The sequence below is a fragment of the Pyrenophora tritici-repentis genome, chromosome 5 (assembly GCF_003171515.1).
Source record: "Pyrenophora tritici-repentis strain M4 chromosome 5, whole genome shotgun sequence".
Taxonomy (NCBI): domain Eukaryota; kingdom Fungi; phylum Ascomycota; class Dothideomycetes; order Pleosporales; family Pleosporaceae; genus Pyrenophora; species Pyrenophora tritici-repentis.
In genome coordinates, this window is record NC_089394.1 from 340,765 (window position 1) to 357,314 (window position 16,550).

The following is a 16,550-nucleotide window of genomic DNA, read 5'->3' on the forward strand; positions in this document are numbered from 1 at the left end:
CTGTACAATTTCCATAAAATTCATCGGTGTTATTAGGCTGCCTGTCATGTAGCGAGCGCGGGGTATCGTAACGGTCGTAATAGTAGTACGAGGGGTATAATATACATGTTCTATAGCCATTAAAAAGGCAATCTCAGGGTGTACAAGCTCAAACCAATGCGCCCATGTCCGTATGTATCTTCATTAATCATCCATCTCTTGCTTTTGCAGTCTGTGTAGGCACCACTATGAACCTCATTCATCCAGCGCTTCACGCAGACCAGTCTGCTTATACGTGTTTGAAGAACTCCAATGATCCATCTCTTCTCTCCCAGTTCCCCTCCATTCCACCTCTTGATTGACATCTCAGTCTTTCATTCTCTCCCTTCAACAACTCGTTCTCCTTCTCTATACTTTGAATGTACTCGATAGCAGACGCCAGAATCATCGCTTTACTTGGCTTGGGCTGCGCCATGTGGCCGGGCTCATCGCGTTGCCTCAGAATCGGAACTGCGTTTCGCAATCTCTCTAGTTCTGCATTGAGACCTTCTCGGTACTTTCGCTCGACCTGGTTGTGCGGCAGGCGCTTTGTGCGTTGGCTCTTCGCTGATGGGGATGTTACTAGTTGAGAATCGGTACTTCTGCGGTCCATTTTCGGTCGACCCCGCTTCCTCGTGGGGCGTTTGGGGGTCGACGACTCAGATTCCGAAGCTGGTGATGATGGGGATTCGCGCTTTAGCATGTGGGGCGATAGAGATGGGGAAGCTTGCTGTGTTGCGTCATCGCAAAAGGATGATGTTTGTGATATAGTCGTCGTCGTTGGAGAGAAACATGCCGGCTCGCTTGCAACGACATGTGCCCCTGTATGATGCGTAAAGAAAGCACCTGGGGGCTGGTCGAATGGTTCAAGCTCAATTGGATTGAAGGTTTGCGCCAATTGCTGACTGCTGTTCGTTGAGGTGCCGGTAACCGGTAATGTCGAATTCGGCCTCAATGATTTCGATGGCACAGCGGACGACATTTCTACAGGTGTGACTGGTTGCTCAAAGAACGAATCATTGTCGAAGAAGGAAGTCAGAGAGTAGTCGGGGGTTGAGTCGAAGACTTCGTTGAGGTATGGATTGTCGAAGTAATTGGAGTACGGCATGTTGTTTCTTCGTGGAGATTGGTCCGCCTTCCCTTGGATATTGCTTGGGAAGTTCATCAAGACTTGGTTGTATAAAGTCTAGGTATGTGGTGCCGGAAGGAATTCGAAGTTTGTTCGGAGTTATGGTGGTTGTTGGTAGACGGAGGCTCGATGGGCTGTGACAAAGTATACCACGCTCCAAATGACGATGCTTTTAATTGATGTAGCCGCCAGGACGTAATGGTATCGACGATTCCAGAAGTGCACAGCCTGGGGAGTAGCTAATAGCACCTTGTGACTTGCGCGATGCACATCCTAGACCAGTCAGCTCCCGGTGTAGTGGTTCAGTCAGGTGAAGATGCTTGAAGGGGCTGTACGGCAAACCCAAATCGTAAGTTGTGTGTGGATCCTTGCTTCTTTCCTGGATTACTATTGGAACGGCGAAGCTATCCTTCGCTTCCGAACACTTGACTAAAACCTGTAGTGCTTGATCATAACTCAAGATTTACGATGAATGCGTGTGTCGAACGATTCACGCCTTACCGGCACAGTCCGGTGGGGGCAGCATCTCGGGCATTGCCGTGAACCTAAGTTCCGTCGTGCCGAAGTTCGGATGCTGTGACACATACTCTGGGTCCGAGATGCCGATGCGAGTTTCTATTTCAGGCCTTATTGGACTGTAAAGAGTATAGCATATACGCATACCTTGTTTGCTTTGAGCGAACTAATACTGATAAACGTCAACTTCCACAAACAGCTTTGTTCCCGTTGTCAACAGAAATGAAAACTGTGTCCGATCTGAAAGCGTTTACCATCGTTCCCGCTAGTCTCACAAGTTTAGGAGATTACTTGGTTCTGGCAAAAAATTGTACTCGTCTTAGGATCGATGATCCCTTTGCCTATAGGCGAGGCGGTGTTGTGCGGGATCAACTCGTGATAGTGGCGTGACACTGGCCCGACAGGGTCTACTGGGATAGTCTCTTGAGCGTCCAAGAAAACCCATCAGAGCTCTTGACCATCACAATTTTAGTTCATATGTCTGACTTTGTCATCTCTTAGGTTTAGTTCTCTTGTCATGGTGATAGTCAGAAGACGTTGAGGAGAGAACGATGGTGCCTCGGCGGTGTAAGGAAGCAGCTTGTCGTACATGCGAACCTTCGGCGACCACAACTCAGCTTCTCAATCGGCGATGGATTCAGCAGGCTCCATAGATGGGACATTGGCATGTTTCTTGTGTTGGTCGACGGTATCTGAACGCTCTCAGGGTAACACGTCGTGACCCCACTACCCCTCATCGATTCAGACGCCACAGCCTCGCTGCAAACTTCACATCCAACATGTCAACAACATCCACTTCACTAAAGTCCGCTCGTGTGAAGACTCGGTTCCTCATCATCTCTGACACTCATTCTGCTTCTCCTTCCGACAATGGCACGAACAATGACGTATCGTTCCGACCACCACTACCAAAAGCGGACGTGCTACTCCATTGCGGCGACCTGACTATGATCGGTCACCTGGACGAATATGAGACAACCCTCAACATGCTGGAGAGCATCGATGCGGATTTGAAACTTGTTATAGCTGGCAATCACGATATAACCCTCGACGAAGAGTACTACGTCAGAAAAGGCCCACACATGCATAGAAGCGGATATGATAGGGGCCTGCCAGCAAAAGCGAGAAATATGTGGACGGGCGAACGAGCTAAGAAAGCCGGTGTAACATACTTGGACGAAGGAACACACCAATTTGCGCTACAGAATGGAGCGAATCTGCGGGTATGTGATTCTACAGTGACCCAAAACTCTCATAGCTAACATGTCCAAGGTTTACGCATCTCCATACCAGCCAGAGTTTTGCGACTTCGCGTTTCCCTACTTCCGAAATCAAGACCGCTTCAACCCTCCCCACCAGTGTACGCCTTATACCGTCCCCATCGCCGATAATCCTGTCCCAGATTTCCCCAACATTGACGTTATGATGACCCACGGGCCGCCCATGGGAGTCTTGGACGAGACTGATAGGGGTGAACACGTTGGTTGCGAACATCTACTACGTGCTGCTCGACGCTGCAAGCCAAGACTATACTGTTTCGGACACATACATGAAGGGTGGGGTGCGCAAAGAGTGCAATGGAACAATAGTGACGAGTTGGACGTCAAGATCGAGGAGCATATAGAAGCTGCTGAGGCTATGCATGTAGACCATGAGACGGCGAAAGAAGGGAGAGCAGCGAGTGTGAATATCAGTCAGGGTAGCAATACTGCGGTCGAATTCGGAAAACAGACTCTAATGGTCAACGCTAGCATCATGACCGTTCGGTACAAGCCTTGGAATGCGCCGTGGCTTGTTGATCTGGACCTTGAGGCAGCCAAGTGATTACACCTATTTGCACATATGGAGGTTCGTCTATAAGCACACGAAAAGCTTCGGGTTCATGGCTTTCTCTATCTGTACAAGCAAGAATCCGGATTCAATGAGCAATGAGCATGGAGCATGGTTGAGGAAAGACGTTTGAGGACTACAAGTCCGGACAGGGCAATCCTACTCAGTACTCCTTGATTCGATTTCGTGCAGGTCTACGCCTTCCTATACCAGTATTCGGCTTCACACTATCACAGCATCATGTCCCTTTGTTTCCATCCCTGACATCTGAACGTCGCACCACGTCAAATACATTTAGTTGATTGAGAAAAGGTCCAAACACAATTACGGTTCTCTCCGTCCATGGCTCCCGGTGGTGGAATTCTGCATACAGAAGTTTTGACGGACGGAAACGGATTGCGGATCACAGACCGAAAAAGACCGCGAGGATGTCGAAAGACAGAATACTAAACTACCAATTAGACATGATCATATACAGTATATCCCAGAGCACACTGTCCGTCAACTTAGCTGAAAGTCACAATCTACCAATACTCGTCATGTTTGACAGCCTCGAGCTATCCAAGCCGTCGGCCTTTGCTACCCCTAGGAAGAGTAATGCGAGTTGAAAAAGAGGTATATGAAGCAACTATGAGGCTCGGGTGTTTGGTAAATGCGGTTCTGCTCTCTGTTGTTGTGGTTGTACCACATATGACACTAACTGATAGACACGCCCTCCGCGAGTACATGCATTGCCAAACCAAAGTATATCTTTACTACTTCAGCCCGGGCAGTATGCACCCGCACCTGGGTGACATGAAATACTTGGCAGCGACAGTATTAGTAAACCCCGCTATCATATCCCTAATAGACATACCTGGCGCCTACAATAGCTTTTGTATACCATTGTGTCAAGTATTACATGTCACCCAGATGCCCGTGGAATCCTGGGCAGATATCTGTTCGATCGGTCACGTTGGCGATTTCATTCCCATCATCTTAAAGCGGTTGCAGCCTCGTCACGTCACATAAAGAAACAAGCTATATCAATACTCGAAATCACAGAAGATACTCAATCAAATTCACTGCAGTATAACTTCAGGCTGATGCATGCCGAGACTTTATATTGTGTCTCATATCCCTTTTTGATCTATTCATTATCTACCCAAGATTGTTCTATCACACCTATCATCAAAAAAACCTTTCTCCCCAAGGCGCAACTTAGTTGCACTTTCCGTACCTGCTCTGGCACCAGTTGTCGGCGCCACAGAAGTCGGCTCCAGTACCACAGAAGTTGGATCCAGAGCAGCAAAGACCAGTCGCGCACTTCTTGTTGACAATAGGACCGCACTCCTCGCCAGCTTGCGAGGTGCCCTTGGGAGCAGTGGGCTCAGGAGGCGCAGTCATGGTGTTGCACTTTCCGTAGCCAGCCTGGCAGCCATCGCCACAGTAGATAGCCTGGTCCTGGAGGTCGTTCTTGGGGCCGCAGTGGCCGGCGGAGGAGCAGCAGCGGTAGAAGAAGCCGTTTGCGCCGGCACCGGGGCAAGTGACACCGCCTTGGGCGTGACCGCAGACATCGATTTCGGGGACGGCGTTGGGGAAGCCGGTGGCGGGGGAGGTGCCGGCCTTTGTGGTGGACGTCTTCATGGTTGTGGGTGTCGACTTGCACTTGGATGAGGAGCCGGAGAAGGGGGACAGGCAGGTGGCTGCATCGCAGTGGTCGACGGTGGTTCCGCACCAGCCGTATTGGGAGCCTGAGACAGAAAGTCAGTATTTGATTCATCTGGATGCTGACGTAATGGTTTCAACTCACAGCACTCAGATGCAGCACATTTGGCGTTTCCGTTCTGAGGTCCACAGTTACCAGCAAAGGCACCGGAGACCAGAGAAAGAACAGAAAGAGTAGCGAAACGCATTATGAATATTATTAAGTATATGGACGGGTACGTGTTTTCAACAGGAAGCGAGGGACTGTCGGAATACAAAAAAATACTAGTGAATGGATAGAGATAGAGATAGAGAGGTACTCAAATCAAGGGCCAACGTTGCACAGCAGCTGGACCTCTTCTTAACTATCGCGCGCTCCTCGTATTCTACGCTTGGCCCTCCCCCACTCTCCCTTCTCGATCCAATAGACATGGCATCATGCGGAACTCCTATGCTTGCGCTGAGGCTGCAGCTAGAAGGGCGACTGGCCCCCTAGCCGGCGCTAAACAACGAGGCAGATCCATGTCCAAGACCGCTATGCCTGAACGCACGGATTAAAGACGTCCCAAAAAAGGGCGTCATAGTTGTCGGAAATTTAGCAGCGGGCCATTTCGGCCAGGCTAGACCACAATGGTGGAAAATTCTACTGTTTCCAAAAGAAAAATAAACGGGCTCGCCGTATGTTTGGGTTTTTGCGGCTGTTGAGACGGTGAAATAGGAATATACGTTATTGTATCGATGCCAGTTCTTTTGCCGCAAGGTGGCTTTACAAAACGCTTTCTGTCGCACCGTCTGAAGCATATGGATTGATTTTTGTGCACAAAAGCAAAAAGGAATGCGTGCGCGGAGAAGCAGGAAAAGACTAAGTGAGGAGCCGGACAAAATTAAGCATTCCTGTCGTCGGTTAGCGCCGCTTAGTGAAGCAGATCCGGAAGCTACCCCTGGCGATTCCCTCTCCTGACAGGACATCTTCACCAAGTAAAGCTTCGAGGCGTGGCCTTGGCTTGCAAAACTAGACAAGACGGCGACGGTTGAATACGATGCTCGTATCCGCACAAGCCGGACCCATGACGTTATAGAGATGCTTATTATAGAATGAGCCCGGCCATTGATAGTATGAATCCGCTCTCATCACCTCAACTTCTTGAATGTGCAAGGCGTGTCATGCTCGCCCGGCGTCATGTATCTTTCCAACTGAGTTGCGACTGTGGCTCAGCCACAAGAAACAACCTTTCGAAACCTTATTGCTCTTGCTCAGCGTGCTGCGTGCATCACTATATTGATGATTGCCGACCTCGGTCACCAAACATCGTATTGGAGAGTGCCACGAAGAGATCCACGGTCGCGGCGCGGCACTGGGGGGCGTCTCTGCTTACTGACTAACAAGCTCAGCCTTGTAATATTCAGTCGTTTTTCAGTGATAATAGCTGGGATATCGTTGCAAGTGCAAAAACATGATTCCCGGACTGCCGTTTCAACGTGCCGATCTCCCCACGTCTTCTTCAGATGTAAAAATCAATTATTAACGAATCACTAGCCTGTTGGATCAGCCTGTTTTATATGTAAAAAATAACAATTGCTGTGTCAAAAAGGCTAGAAGTAAAGGTGGGGAGGGGCTCTGCGCGAAGAAGGACCGACCCCGCCTTCACAAATGACCCTTGGAAGAGCAAAAAAAGATGGTTGTTTTCCGACACCGGGAATCTGAGGAATGTTAGAATTGAGAGTCGAATGCAGGTTACAAGGTGCTTTGCACTTACCGAACCCGGGCCTTGCCGGCACTGTACAGTGAAACTGACTCTCTGATGAGAGCGGCAAATCCTAGCCACTAGACCCTTTAAGATTTGTTAGAAAGAGTAATGAAGTGGATTCAGGATAGACTAACATATCGGATGATTGTACCATACTGGAATTGATAGGAGACTTTTTAATTATTCAGTAAATATAGAGATAGCAAAAGCCATTTGGATCAAAGTTCGTGTTGCAAAGGGTCAGGCTCATTGTAAGTATGGGAAGGTGCGGGGCGGGTCCACGAGGTGAAAATTTGCGAACGATAACGAATTTAGGGAACCAACCCAGACGAGACATTGGCTAGCGAGAGCGTTGAACAAATAAGATTAGTTACATGTAGATATTTACTATATGCTTTCGCTGGTGGGACATGTACTGCTCGGAACAACACCGAAGTAAATACTGAATATCCCTTGTTCTGAATAACAGCCATCTCGTGCGCGCAACCTCCGCCAAGTCTAAAGGCCCCAGTTGTGCGTGCGTCTCAGAATCAAACGCGTGCCATGTAATTCCTGCTATATCGTATCTTCGTGCCCTGTTCGGGATGCATCGCCGCGCTTCTTGTACCACGCGAACCAAGCGAAAGCCAGGGTAACCATCATCACAAAAACTGTCGTCAGCTCGGTCGAAGCGGGCGGTATATTGGTCGTGAGTCAAAGGCTCGTGTCCGACTTGTCATCGCCGAGAGGAGGTATCTGCTGGTTGAGATAAGCCTCAAGGTGGTCGATTTCTTCAGGGTCGGCGCTGTGAACGAGGTCCCTACATTTGTTAGCAATATGACCTGAACTAAATTAGAACTAGCGTACTTGTAAGTCCTAAAATCAACCTTGTATCCATGCTTCTCCAGCTCTTCTGCACTCAGCTTTCCCCACTTGTGCGCAACTACCTGATCAGCATCACCGTGACCCATGAAGATGGGCGTCTGCTGGTTTGGGTTGTCTGTCGGGATCATGTCTTTGATCTTCTTCTGCAGCAGCAGGTAGCAACTCAGACCGAAGATGCCTCCTAGCTGTTCCTTGTATGTGACACCGGAGAGAATCGACATGGCTCCGCCTTGGGAGAAGCCCCCGATGACTACGCGATTTGCGGGTATGCCCTTGGCAACCTCTTCGTCGATGAGGGAGTGGAAATACTTCTGAGAGTCTATGATGCCTTTTTCGTCTTCTGCCCGGCTGTCCAAAGTGCTGAGCGACTTGATATCGTACCATCCTGGCATGCTCATGCCCATGTTCTGTGCCATGTATCAGTATCAGTATCTTTGCATCGATCCGCATCGTTGCAACGCGTGAAGTCTGATGGCGGTGCACGAACCAGGGTAATCGGGATGTTTGGCGCATTAGGAAAGATAAATTTGACCTCCTCAAACTTGCTTCGCCTGCGCCAGTTCTCTGCAAGAAAGATCCTAAGCCTTCGTCAGTGCCTATGCGACGGCGCAGTCGAATGCGCCATACCAGCCAGCGCCGCTATCTCCAAGCCCATGCGCAACAATAACAGTGGCAGTGTGCCGCTTGAGCGCGGGAACGACTAGTGGAGCTTTGTGAGCCATGTCTACTTGCGATCTAGGGTGATGTAGGACAAAGTATCGGTAGAGACGAACGTGGGGTAGATGCCTTCTGAGGCGGTTGGCCCAAGGAGTGGACCTCGGCGCGTCTTCGTCATGCACGCTAAGGCAGGAACCGGGGTCCAAGCTCCAATTACTGTCATCGACGTCATGACCTTCCATAAGCTTTCACTCTCACTTGCCACGTCTTGAGTCTCTCACCCTTCAATTCGCTCTGTTTGCAGCTCAAAACAACACGTCAGAAGACACCACTCATCCCCAGCTCAAACCTCACTTGCCTTGAATCTTCTACAATCATTGCGTTTAAACTTCCATTCAAGCTACTATTGCGACCGCGCTTAGCCCCTTTAGCTATCTACAAACCTCAACACTGCTCTTGTCACCCCTCGGTCATGGCGCGAGCCACAAGAAGCTCTGCAGCTAAAGCTGAAACTATCCAGACAGTGCCAGAGGCCAACCAGAAGCCAATGCAGCTCTCAAGTCCACCGCCTACTCCAGAGAGAGGCAATGCGCGAAAGAGGAAAGCAGTGAAAGTCGAAGATTCTCCGAAAGCTTCGACTAGCAAGGCTCCCGTCACGCCCAAAAGCACAAAACGTGCCAAAAAATCAACAGTAAAACAAGAAGACATCAATGAGCTACCGCACAACCTTGGTGCAATTCCCGACCTGCCTCCTCAAAATGAAGAGAGAAAAGGCAAAACTCCAGCAAAGAAGTCCAAGAAGCCTGCAGAGCCGAAGAAGGAAGATGTTGATGATCTTCTTGCTAAAGCCACCAAAACCACTGACGAGTCACCAAAAAAGAAGACAAAGGCTAAGAGTGGAGGCTACGGCCTCACTCCTGGCCTTACCCCGTACCCAAACTATGCTCATCCAACAGCCGAAGAGTGTGAAGAGGTCACAAGGCTTCTTTCAAAAGTGCACGGCAAGGTCGAGGCACCCAAGACAATACCTGCCCCATCACTCGAGGTCTCCGGGTGTGGAGAAGTACCATCTGTTCTCGATGCCCTTATCCGAACACGCCTCTCAGCAGCAACATCTGGCACAAACTCATCACGTGCGTTTGCTGGCCTGGTCTCTAAGTTTGGTATCCTGAAAGAGGGCGTCGGTAAGGGAAGTGTAGACTGGAACAGGGTGCGTCAAGCGGACCAGAAAGAGGTATTTGAGGCAATCAAGAGTGGTGGCTTGGCAGATGTCAAGAGTAAGGATATTAAAAAGATCCTACAGATGGTATGGGAAGAGAATCAAGCGCGCCGCGAAGAGCTTTTGTCCTCGTCAGACAAAGCCCCCGGCTCAGCGAACGAGGCTGAGGGCGAGAAGCATGCAGAAGTCGCGAAGGCGGAGCAAAACATTATATCACTAGACCATCTGCATTTGCTTTCAAACGACGATGCATTCAACGCGCTGACGAAATACCCCGGCATCGGCCCAAAGACCGCATCTTGCGTGCTCCTCTTCTGTCTCCAACGGCCCTCGTTCGCTGTCGATACACATGTCTTCCGTCTTTGTAAGTGGTTAGGCTGGGTACCTCCTCCAGGAGATCCTGCCGGCCTTGCACCAGGCGCAAAAGGCACATTTGCCGGGCCCACACGGAACTCAACCTATGCGCATTGCGAAGTTCGGGTTCCAGACCACCTGAAGTATCCACTACATCAACTGCTGATCAGGCATGGGAAGACGTGCCCGAGGTGTCGAGCAATTACTGGGGAGAGCAGTGAAGGATGGGATGAGGGCTGCCCGATCGACCATCTTGTTCAGAGGACTGGGGGCCGTAAAGACGTTGGCGCAAGTCCGGTCAAAGGAGGAAGCGCGAAGAAGACCAAGGGAAAAAAGAAGATCGCTGATGACTATGAGAGTGACGCAGAAAGTAGCGGATTGAGCGACGCCGAAAGCAGCATGTTAAGCGACGTGGTAAGTGACGCGGAGGTAGAGCTGTCCGAGGAAGAGCAGTCGGCTGCCGAGTGAACATTTTATGGAAAGTACGTTTTTTGAAAGCATGTATTTACAAGCTATATACAAATATTTACATTGTCTCGGCCGTTATCATCAATCTTGCGCTATGACGGCCCCAACTTCGCTCGATGGCGGCCTGGCCCGTTCACAACTTCAGCACACGACCGGATCAAGTGAATTGGGAGAAGAACTTCCAAACATCGCCCGATGTAAAGCTCTGAAGGGCAACGTGGTCCCCATCAAAAGCAGTCCACTGCGTAGGGTACCTGCAGCCTTCGTAAACAGTCTTGATGGACCGTCCGCTGTTGGCGGGAGGCTCTGGCGCATTCTTGGCCTGGCATCCGTTGTTCTTGACAAAGCGGTCTCGGATCTGTCGACCAGCTGAGATGTTCAAGACGCTGTCCCTTGTGCCGTGCTGGCCGTAGAAAGCAATTGGGGCGTTTCCTCCACTGCAACCAGAGAGTTGAGCTCCAGACAAGACGGCGATACCGCGATAGTCCTGGGCACTGCTGCAGGCCAGGCTGTAGGACATGGCAGCACCGTAGGAGAAGCCGACTGAGAAACGGAGCTTCTCATTGATACAGAGATCATCCTCCACCTGCTTCCTAATGGTGTTCAAAAAGGTAATGTCCTCGCCGCCCTGGTTTGCCCATCCCCTGTTGAGACCGTCGGGTGCCACGAAGATGGTGCTGTCGCCTCCGAGAGCTGCCAGGCCGTAGTATGGTGATGAGCCTCCAGCAACGGCATTCATGTCACCATTGAGCCAATGGATACCAAAGATGAAGCGGTATTGACGGCTCTTGTCGTAGCCATTGGGAATGCGAAGTGTCCAACGGCGTTGCTTGCCATTTATGGTTGTGGTATGGACACCGTTGGTTAGCTTCGGCGTCTTGCCACAACCGGCAGAGGCAGCTGCTACATTTTCGAGTAGAGCTAGGATGAGAAGGGCACCGAGTGCGAAGAAAGAGGCTGATCGAAACATGTTGCAGGAGTGAGGAAGGTGGGATGCTTCACTGTCTGTGTCCAGCAATGTCTGGACTTTAGGTATGCTTAAGTACATTTCCTCTCACTCTATCCCCCTCGATCCAACTTCAAAACCCATTCTCTAAATCGGGCGAACTGTCATGCGTGTATACCGGAGCTTCGGAAAATACATGAACCAGACTGCAAACCATTGCCTTTGAGGAAGTAATCACCGCGGCGGCAGTTATCTAAAACAACAGTAGAGTGAAACCAAGACTTGGATATGGCCTCTAGAGGAAGGTTTCTCGTTGCCTGACCCAGGCGTCCAATTGCAAACGTCGCGATCCACTTCTTGGTCTGGCGCTGTCAATCGACGGCCAAGCTCTGTCCAATCGAGCAACTTTGCAACTCCTCTTCTCGCAAGGCTAAAGGTTCCACACATCTGTCACATGCATGAACCAAGACTGTTATATAACCCACCAGGAGAATTCTTCCAGACACTTCCAATCGAATGGGTCACGACACCATCCTGCAATTCAAGTGTTCCCATGAGGCTTGACGTGAACAATGCCAAGGTGCATGATCTTCCTGCACGTAACAAACGTTGCCAGCTGCCAGCTTGGCATTGAACTTGGCACTCAAGTGTTTTGATACCGGTCTCGTTTGATTTGCTAAGGACGTTGTCTTTTCTTGTTTCCGCTTTACTCTACTAGGCACTTCCAAGGTTCGCTCTCTTAATTTGGAACGCAGGCGGGGCTCCACAACGCTTTCTCTTGAGGAAAGAGGACCCATGTATTTTGTTGATCTGTACGAGGTCAGCGCTGCGATAAGAGTGATATCTCGGAATACTTCACAAGGCTGACTTTCCCCACGGGGTGGGATCTAGCGGCAGCGGCATGCACGGAAGATGACATACAACACTCAACAACATGGCTTCATCGCGCGCGGGAAAGCGACAAGTTTGCCGGTGGCATCCCCTGTCGCGCTTAGGTTGGACCGTCATGCAAAAGCGCTGATCAACGCTAAATTAAGGTTAGCTAAATTAGCTAAATTAGCCCGGTCCACCTACTGTATGTTGGTATCAGGCTGATTGTTATGTGCATCTTCGCCATTACGCGATGTCTAAACAAGGCTGGGGGCGTTCATTTCACACGCGGAAAATATTTCTCCACATTTTGGAGCCACACCAATTCATGTTGCATGAACGAATATATAAAGTCCGGCGGCTGTTCATCTCAATGCACTTCCTGCCACTCACTGATGATGATACGATCGGGTACTTTCGTCATTTGCGCCAACACTTGTTGGCGTGCCTGGCAAAGTGCCTAGCGCTCTTTTCCCCCGCAGTCTTAATGATCTGCTCCCTACTTACCCCTGCGATGCCTGCAAATACGACCGAAGTTTGAGGGATTTGATGACACGAGAAAGAAGATCATTCTTATAACAACTAATTACGCGGCCTCTACTGAACTCGGGTTCTTTCACGAGAAGATGTAGAAGCTAGTACAGTCTCCAGCTGTCTGCGCGAAGAGGTGCCTGTGAACTTCAGACCTGCCACTATTCTTCAAGCTTCAATCCGTTCTGGTTCGACTGGTGGTTCTCCTCGATGGCAAATCTGCTGCGTCGATGTAACCATTTGAAGACCGTTCTGGTTCAAGCAGCTGAGTAGGCCCAGCTCTCAGCAACTTTGAAGTCTAGTCATAATACCGTCTCTATATTGGGAATCAGACGCCGCGGTACTACATTTAGGGTACTTTTGCCATCGCTTGACCACAAATATAGATCGTCGTTAAATGTTGATCTCCGCGAGAATACCCGGGATCGTCCCAACCCAACAACTTGGACCCCCCCTCCCCCCCGCTCTCCGGGTATCATAAGATATCTGACATACTGGTATACGATACAGAGGTCACTGTATTCTCTAGAAATGCCTGTTAGGAGACTCTCTATACTGTCAAGTATTCTATCTCACCCAGGCGGCGCCGTAGCTTCGGCTCGGAAAGGATTCCCTCTATTCGATGTGCTTACTTTTACGAATACCAACATCGTATGTGACAAACACAACGTCGATACCCACCGGCAGAAATGCCCCACAGGGAACCTATTGGATTAGGCGTTTAGTGCACGACTCTCGGCCGGGTATATCATAGAAACCAGCGGTAGTAATGGGATAGCTTGACCGCGTCTAAGCTTTGGAGAAGGCTTGTCAGCATGGCGTCGCGAAGGCGACGGCAGTGTCAAAAGTATTTAAAGTCGTGCCAGGATCGACCGATGTTGAAGCAGACTTGCATTGGCCAAAATTCAGCAAGCTTGAGTTGAAGATATTGCTAACCATGATGCTCCACTCATTTATCCTCGTTGCAACAGCGGCAGTTGGTATCATTGGCTCTCCTCTGTCCCACAGTGCCGAACCCTGGGGCTTCTTCACGAATAACACCATCTACCAACCGAAGGGTAATGAATCTTTATTTTACCCCCGCTACGTGGAACTGCAGGATGGCAGCATCCTCGCTACCACCTCGCTCAGAGGCCCTTCACCTGGTTACTTGCCCATCTTCAAGTCAAAGGACGGCGGCGCTTCGTGGAAGCAGATCTCGAACATACAAGACACCGCCAATGGCTGGGGTCTCTATGTACAGCCGGCGCTCACAGAGCTGACGGAGCCCATGGGTGGCTACGACGCTGGCACTATCCTGGGCAGTGGCAATAGCTGGGGACCGAATGCGACAAGGATTGATCTCTACGCGAGTAGAGATGGAGCGCGGACCTGGGAATTCGTCAGTCATATCGCTGAGGGCGGCAAGGCGAATACCACGAACGGTGCGACTCCTATCTGGGAACCTTATTTACTGTAAATGGCCCCTCGTGCTCGTCTCCAGATATTTAATACTAACCGACCTTAGGCAATACAAGGGCCAGTTAGTAGCCTACTACTCTGACCAACGAGACCCTCTCCACGGCCAGAAACTAGCCCATCAAACCTCAACGGACCTGAAGAACTGGGGCCCCGTCGTCAATGATGTAGCCTACGATGAATACCTTGCGCGTCCCGGCATGACGGTTGTCGACTACATCCCACCCCTAAAGAAATGGATCCTCGTACACGAGCTGCCAGTTGGCAACTCATCCTCATATGGCTCAAACTACCCCGTCTACTACGTCGTGGCAGACTCACCCCTAGAATTTGGCAAGGAAAAAGGCCGTCCCATTGTCATCGGCAACAGCAGCGTTCCCAACGCCAGTCCATACGTCGTCTGGAGTCCGGTCGGCGGTCCTAACGGAACTATTGTTGTGTCGGACGCGGATCGCAGACAGGTGTATACGAACACGCATGGCGGCGCGCTAGATAAGTGGGAGGCGCATATTACTCCTGCTGGTGCGGTGTACTCGCGTGCGATTCAAATTTTCAAGACGAGGCCAGATCATCTCATGATTTATGGGGGCGAGACGTATGATGATGTTGCTTTGGGATTGCTTACACCGTTTTCGGCGACGGTGGTTAGACTGCAGGATGTGCTCAAGGCTCCTGCTAAGTACACGTAGGTGGATGTGTGGGTGGTGTCTGATGGAGTGTTGTGGTGGCGATCTTGATGTACCTACATGTGTAGAGAGGCCTGGGTGGAAATTGACTATATCGTAATCTTCTGTCAAACAAGACCGCAAGCAGTCCACAAAACAGTGTCTACATATCGTTCAGCGTCGTAGAAATAAGCAAGTGCGCCCAGATGTGAAGGGCCGAAGCTTCATATCGACCGGTTAATCTGAATTGATGTGTAAGATGTGAGCACGTGAAATGGCGGCCACGCTATGCCGCTCTTTCCCCACCAAACGCGATTGTCAACACTAACCCGACGCGTTCCACCCCAACCACAACGTCATGGTAACTATCAGCCCCCTTAATAACCCATGTATGCACGCTGATTTAATCCAGGCGCCTAAACGATCCAGCGATAACAAAGTGAAGAAAGGACGGGGCCGGCCTCCTGGTAGTCGCAATTCCAAAGGTGTTTCCAAGCCTGCGCCAAAACCAGTAGCAAAACCAATAGCAAAGCCTACAACAAAAAAACCTAAGCCTAGAAGGAAAGAAATACAAGAGGAAACTGAAGATGAGCTTTCCTTGGCCGACGCGGCCCCTTCGCAAGCCTCGAAGCCTCGCAAGCGCAAAGCCGACGCAATCGCCGAAGCTGAACCCAAGTCGAGGAAGCAATACGCGCAGTTGGAGGTGCGGACGAAGAAAATACCGCAGGAGCAAATAGATACGTGGCCACAGGTATCAGCGCAGGTGCTGGAGCAGATGACGACTGTGATACGCAATGCGAAGAAGGACATCGCCGAAACACAGCGGGATGAGCGCAGGATCATGGCCGCACACAATGCGCTCAACCCACTGGTGCGGCGACTGTCACGCCAGTTGGCAGCATCACGGATACCTCCTCAGGCTAAAGATATCCATTTCAATATCGATAAGCTGACGGAGCGCAATGCCCAAGTCTCGCGACAAGTCACAACAGCCCGACACGCAAAGCAGCTGCTTAGCGAACAGGTCAATGTTGCTCAACACCTCCTCAAGAAGGAAGAGGAGAACCTAGAGGAGCTGAAGAAGAATGCGAAGAAGTGGAGGACGGAATGGAAACACCAGAAGAAGCATGGACGCGTATGTGCCAGTCTATTCTGGCCGGGCTGAAGCCACTACTAACCTGCCCCAGCTCCACCCCCTACTCGACGACGACGGCGACGAAGCCAACATGGATGGAGACGGACCTGACGATATTGGGCTCAAGTCCTCAGAGCCAGTAGACGCTTCACGCCTCGATGCGGCCGATAATCATCTTGCACCCGTGCTCGAGCAATTGCGGCGCAGCCTTGAAAACATGCAGGGTAATCATGCGCAGGTAGAGGGTCTGGATACTGCAATGGGAGCAGCGCGGGCTGCGCTGGACGATATGTTGTTTCGACACGCCAATGCCGCACAGTATGCGGGCTTTTGAACTATCGATATGCGACGGCGCAGGGGCTTCGGGATCTAAGCATGTATGGCGTTTTTGCGTACCGGCACTGGTTCAGAGTGCTGGAGCGAGCTCTGTACGAGCTGGTCGGACTACGGACAAGC

At 50.6% G+C, this 16,550-nt stretch overlaps 8 protein-coding genes across 8 annotated transcripts; 4 read left to right on the top strand and 4 right to left on the bottom strand.

Moving 5' to 3' along the window:
• Positions 1-268: 268 nt before the first annotated feature.
• PtrM4_100900 (HLH domain containing protein) lies at positions 269-1,126 on the bottom strand (the record flags this gene model as incomplete). Its single annotated transcript, XM_001936478.2, has 1 exon — positions 269-1,126. The coding sequence occupies one exon, from the start codon at positions 1,124-1,126 to the stop codon at positions 269-271; it is 858 nt and encodes a 285-aa protein (XP_001936513.1).
• A 1,316-nt stretch (positions 1,127-2,442) lies between these two features.
• On the top strand, positions 2,443-3,487 carry PtrM4_100910 (Metallophos multi-domain protein; the record flags this gene model as incomplete). The annotated part of the gene is made up of 2 exons (XM_001936477.2): positions 2,443-2,886; positions 2,936-3,487. 2 exons carry the CDS (start codon positions 2,443-2,445, stop codon positions 3,485-3,487), a joined length of 996 nt encoding a protein of 331 aa, XP_001936512.1.
• Positions 3,488-4,693: 1,206 nt separating this feature from the next.
• On the bottom strand, positions 4,694-5,388 carry PtrM4_100920 (carbohydrate-binding module family 18 protein; the record flags this gene model as incomplete). Its single annotated transcript, XM_001936476.2, has 2 exons — positions 4,694-5,226; positions 5,286-5,388. 2 exons carry the CDS (start codon positions 5,386-5,388, stop codon positions 4,694-4,696), a joined length of 636 nt encoding a protein of 211 aa, XP_001936511.1.
• A 2,232-nt stretch (positions 5,389-7,620) lies between these two features.
• On the bottom strand, positions 7,621-8,513 carry PtrM4_100930 (esterase; the record flags this gene model as incomplete). The annotated part of the gene is made up of 4 exons (XM_001936475.2): positions 7,621-7,726; positions 7,774-8,198; positions 8,279-8,369; positions 8,419-8,513. 4 exons carry the CDS (start codon positions 8,511-8,513, stop codon positions 7,621-7,623), a joined length of 717 nt encoding a protein of 238 aa, XP_001936510.1.
• A 407-nt stretch (positions 8,514-8,920) lies between these two features.
• Positions 8,921-10,489, top strand: PtrM4_100940 (Nth, EndoIII-related endonuclease; the record flags this gene model as incomplete). Its single annotated transcript, XM_001936474.1, has 1 exon — positions 8,921-10,489. The coding sequence occupies one exon, from the start codon at positions 8,921-8,923 to the stop codon at positions 10,487-10,489; it is 1,569 nt and encodes a 522-aa protein (XP_001936509.1).
• A 157-nt stretch (positions 10,490-10,646) lies between these two features.
• Positions 10,647-11,459, bottom strand: PtrM4_100950 (Abhydrolase-5 domain containing protein; the record flags this gene model as incomplete). The annotated part of the gene is made up of 1 exon (XM_001936473.1): positions 10,647-11,459. One exon carries the CDS (start codon positions 11,457-11,459, stop codon positions 10,647-10,649), a length of 813 nt encoding a protein of 270 aa, XP_001936508.1.
• Positions 11,460-13,773: 2,314 nt separating this feature from the next.
• On the top strand, positions 13,774-14,983 carry PtrM4_100960 (uncharacterized protein; the record flags this gene model as incomplete). The annotated part of the gene is made up of 2 exons (XM_066107419.1): positions 13,774-14,291; positions 14,344-14,983. The coding sequence occupies 2 exons, from the start codon at positions 13,774-13,776 to the stop codon at positions 14,981-14,983; spliced, it is 1,158 nt and encodes a 385-aa protein (XP_065961868.1).
• A 334-nt stretch (positions 14,984-15,317) lies between these two features.
• On the top strand, positions 15,318-16,428 carry PtrM4_100970 (CENP-Q multi-domain protein; the record flags this gene model as incomplete). Its single annotated transcript, XM_066107420.1, has 3 exons — positions 15,318-15,320; positions 15,372-16,094; positions 16,147-16,428. The coding sequence occupies 3 exons, from the start codon at positions 15,318-15,320 to the stop codon at positions 16,426-16,428; spliced, it is 1,008 nt and encodes a 335-aa protein (XP_065961869.1).
• Between the last annotated feature and the right edge of the window lie 122 nt (positions 16,429-16,550).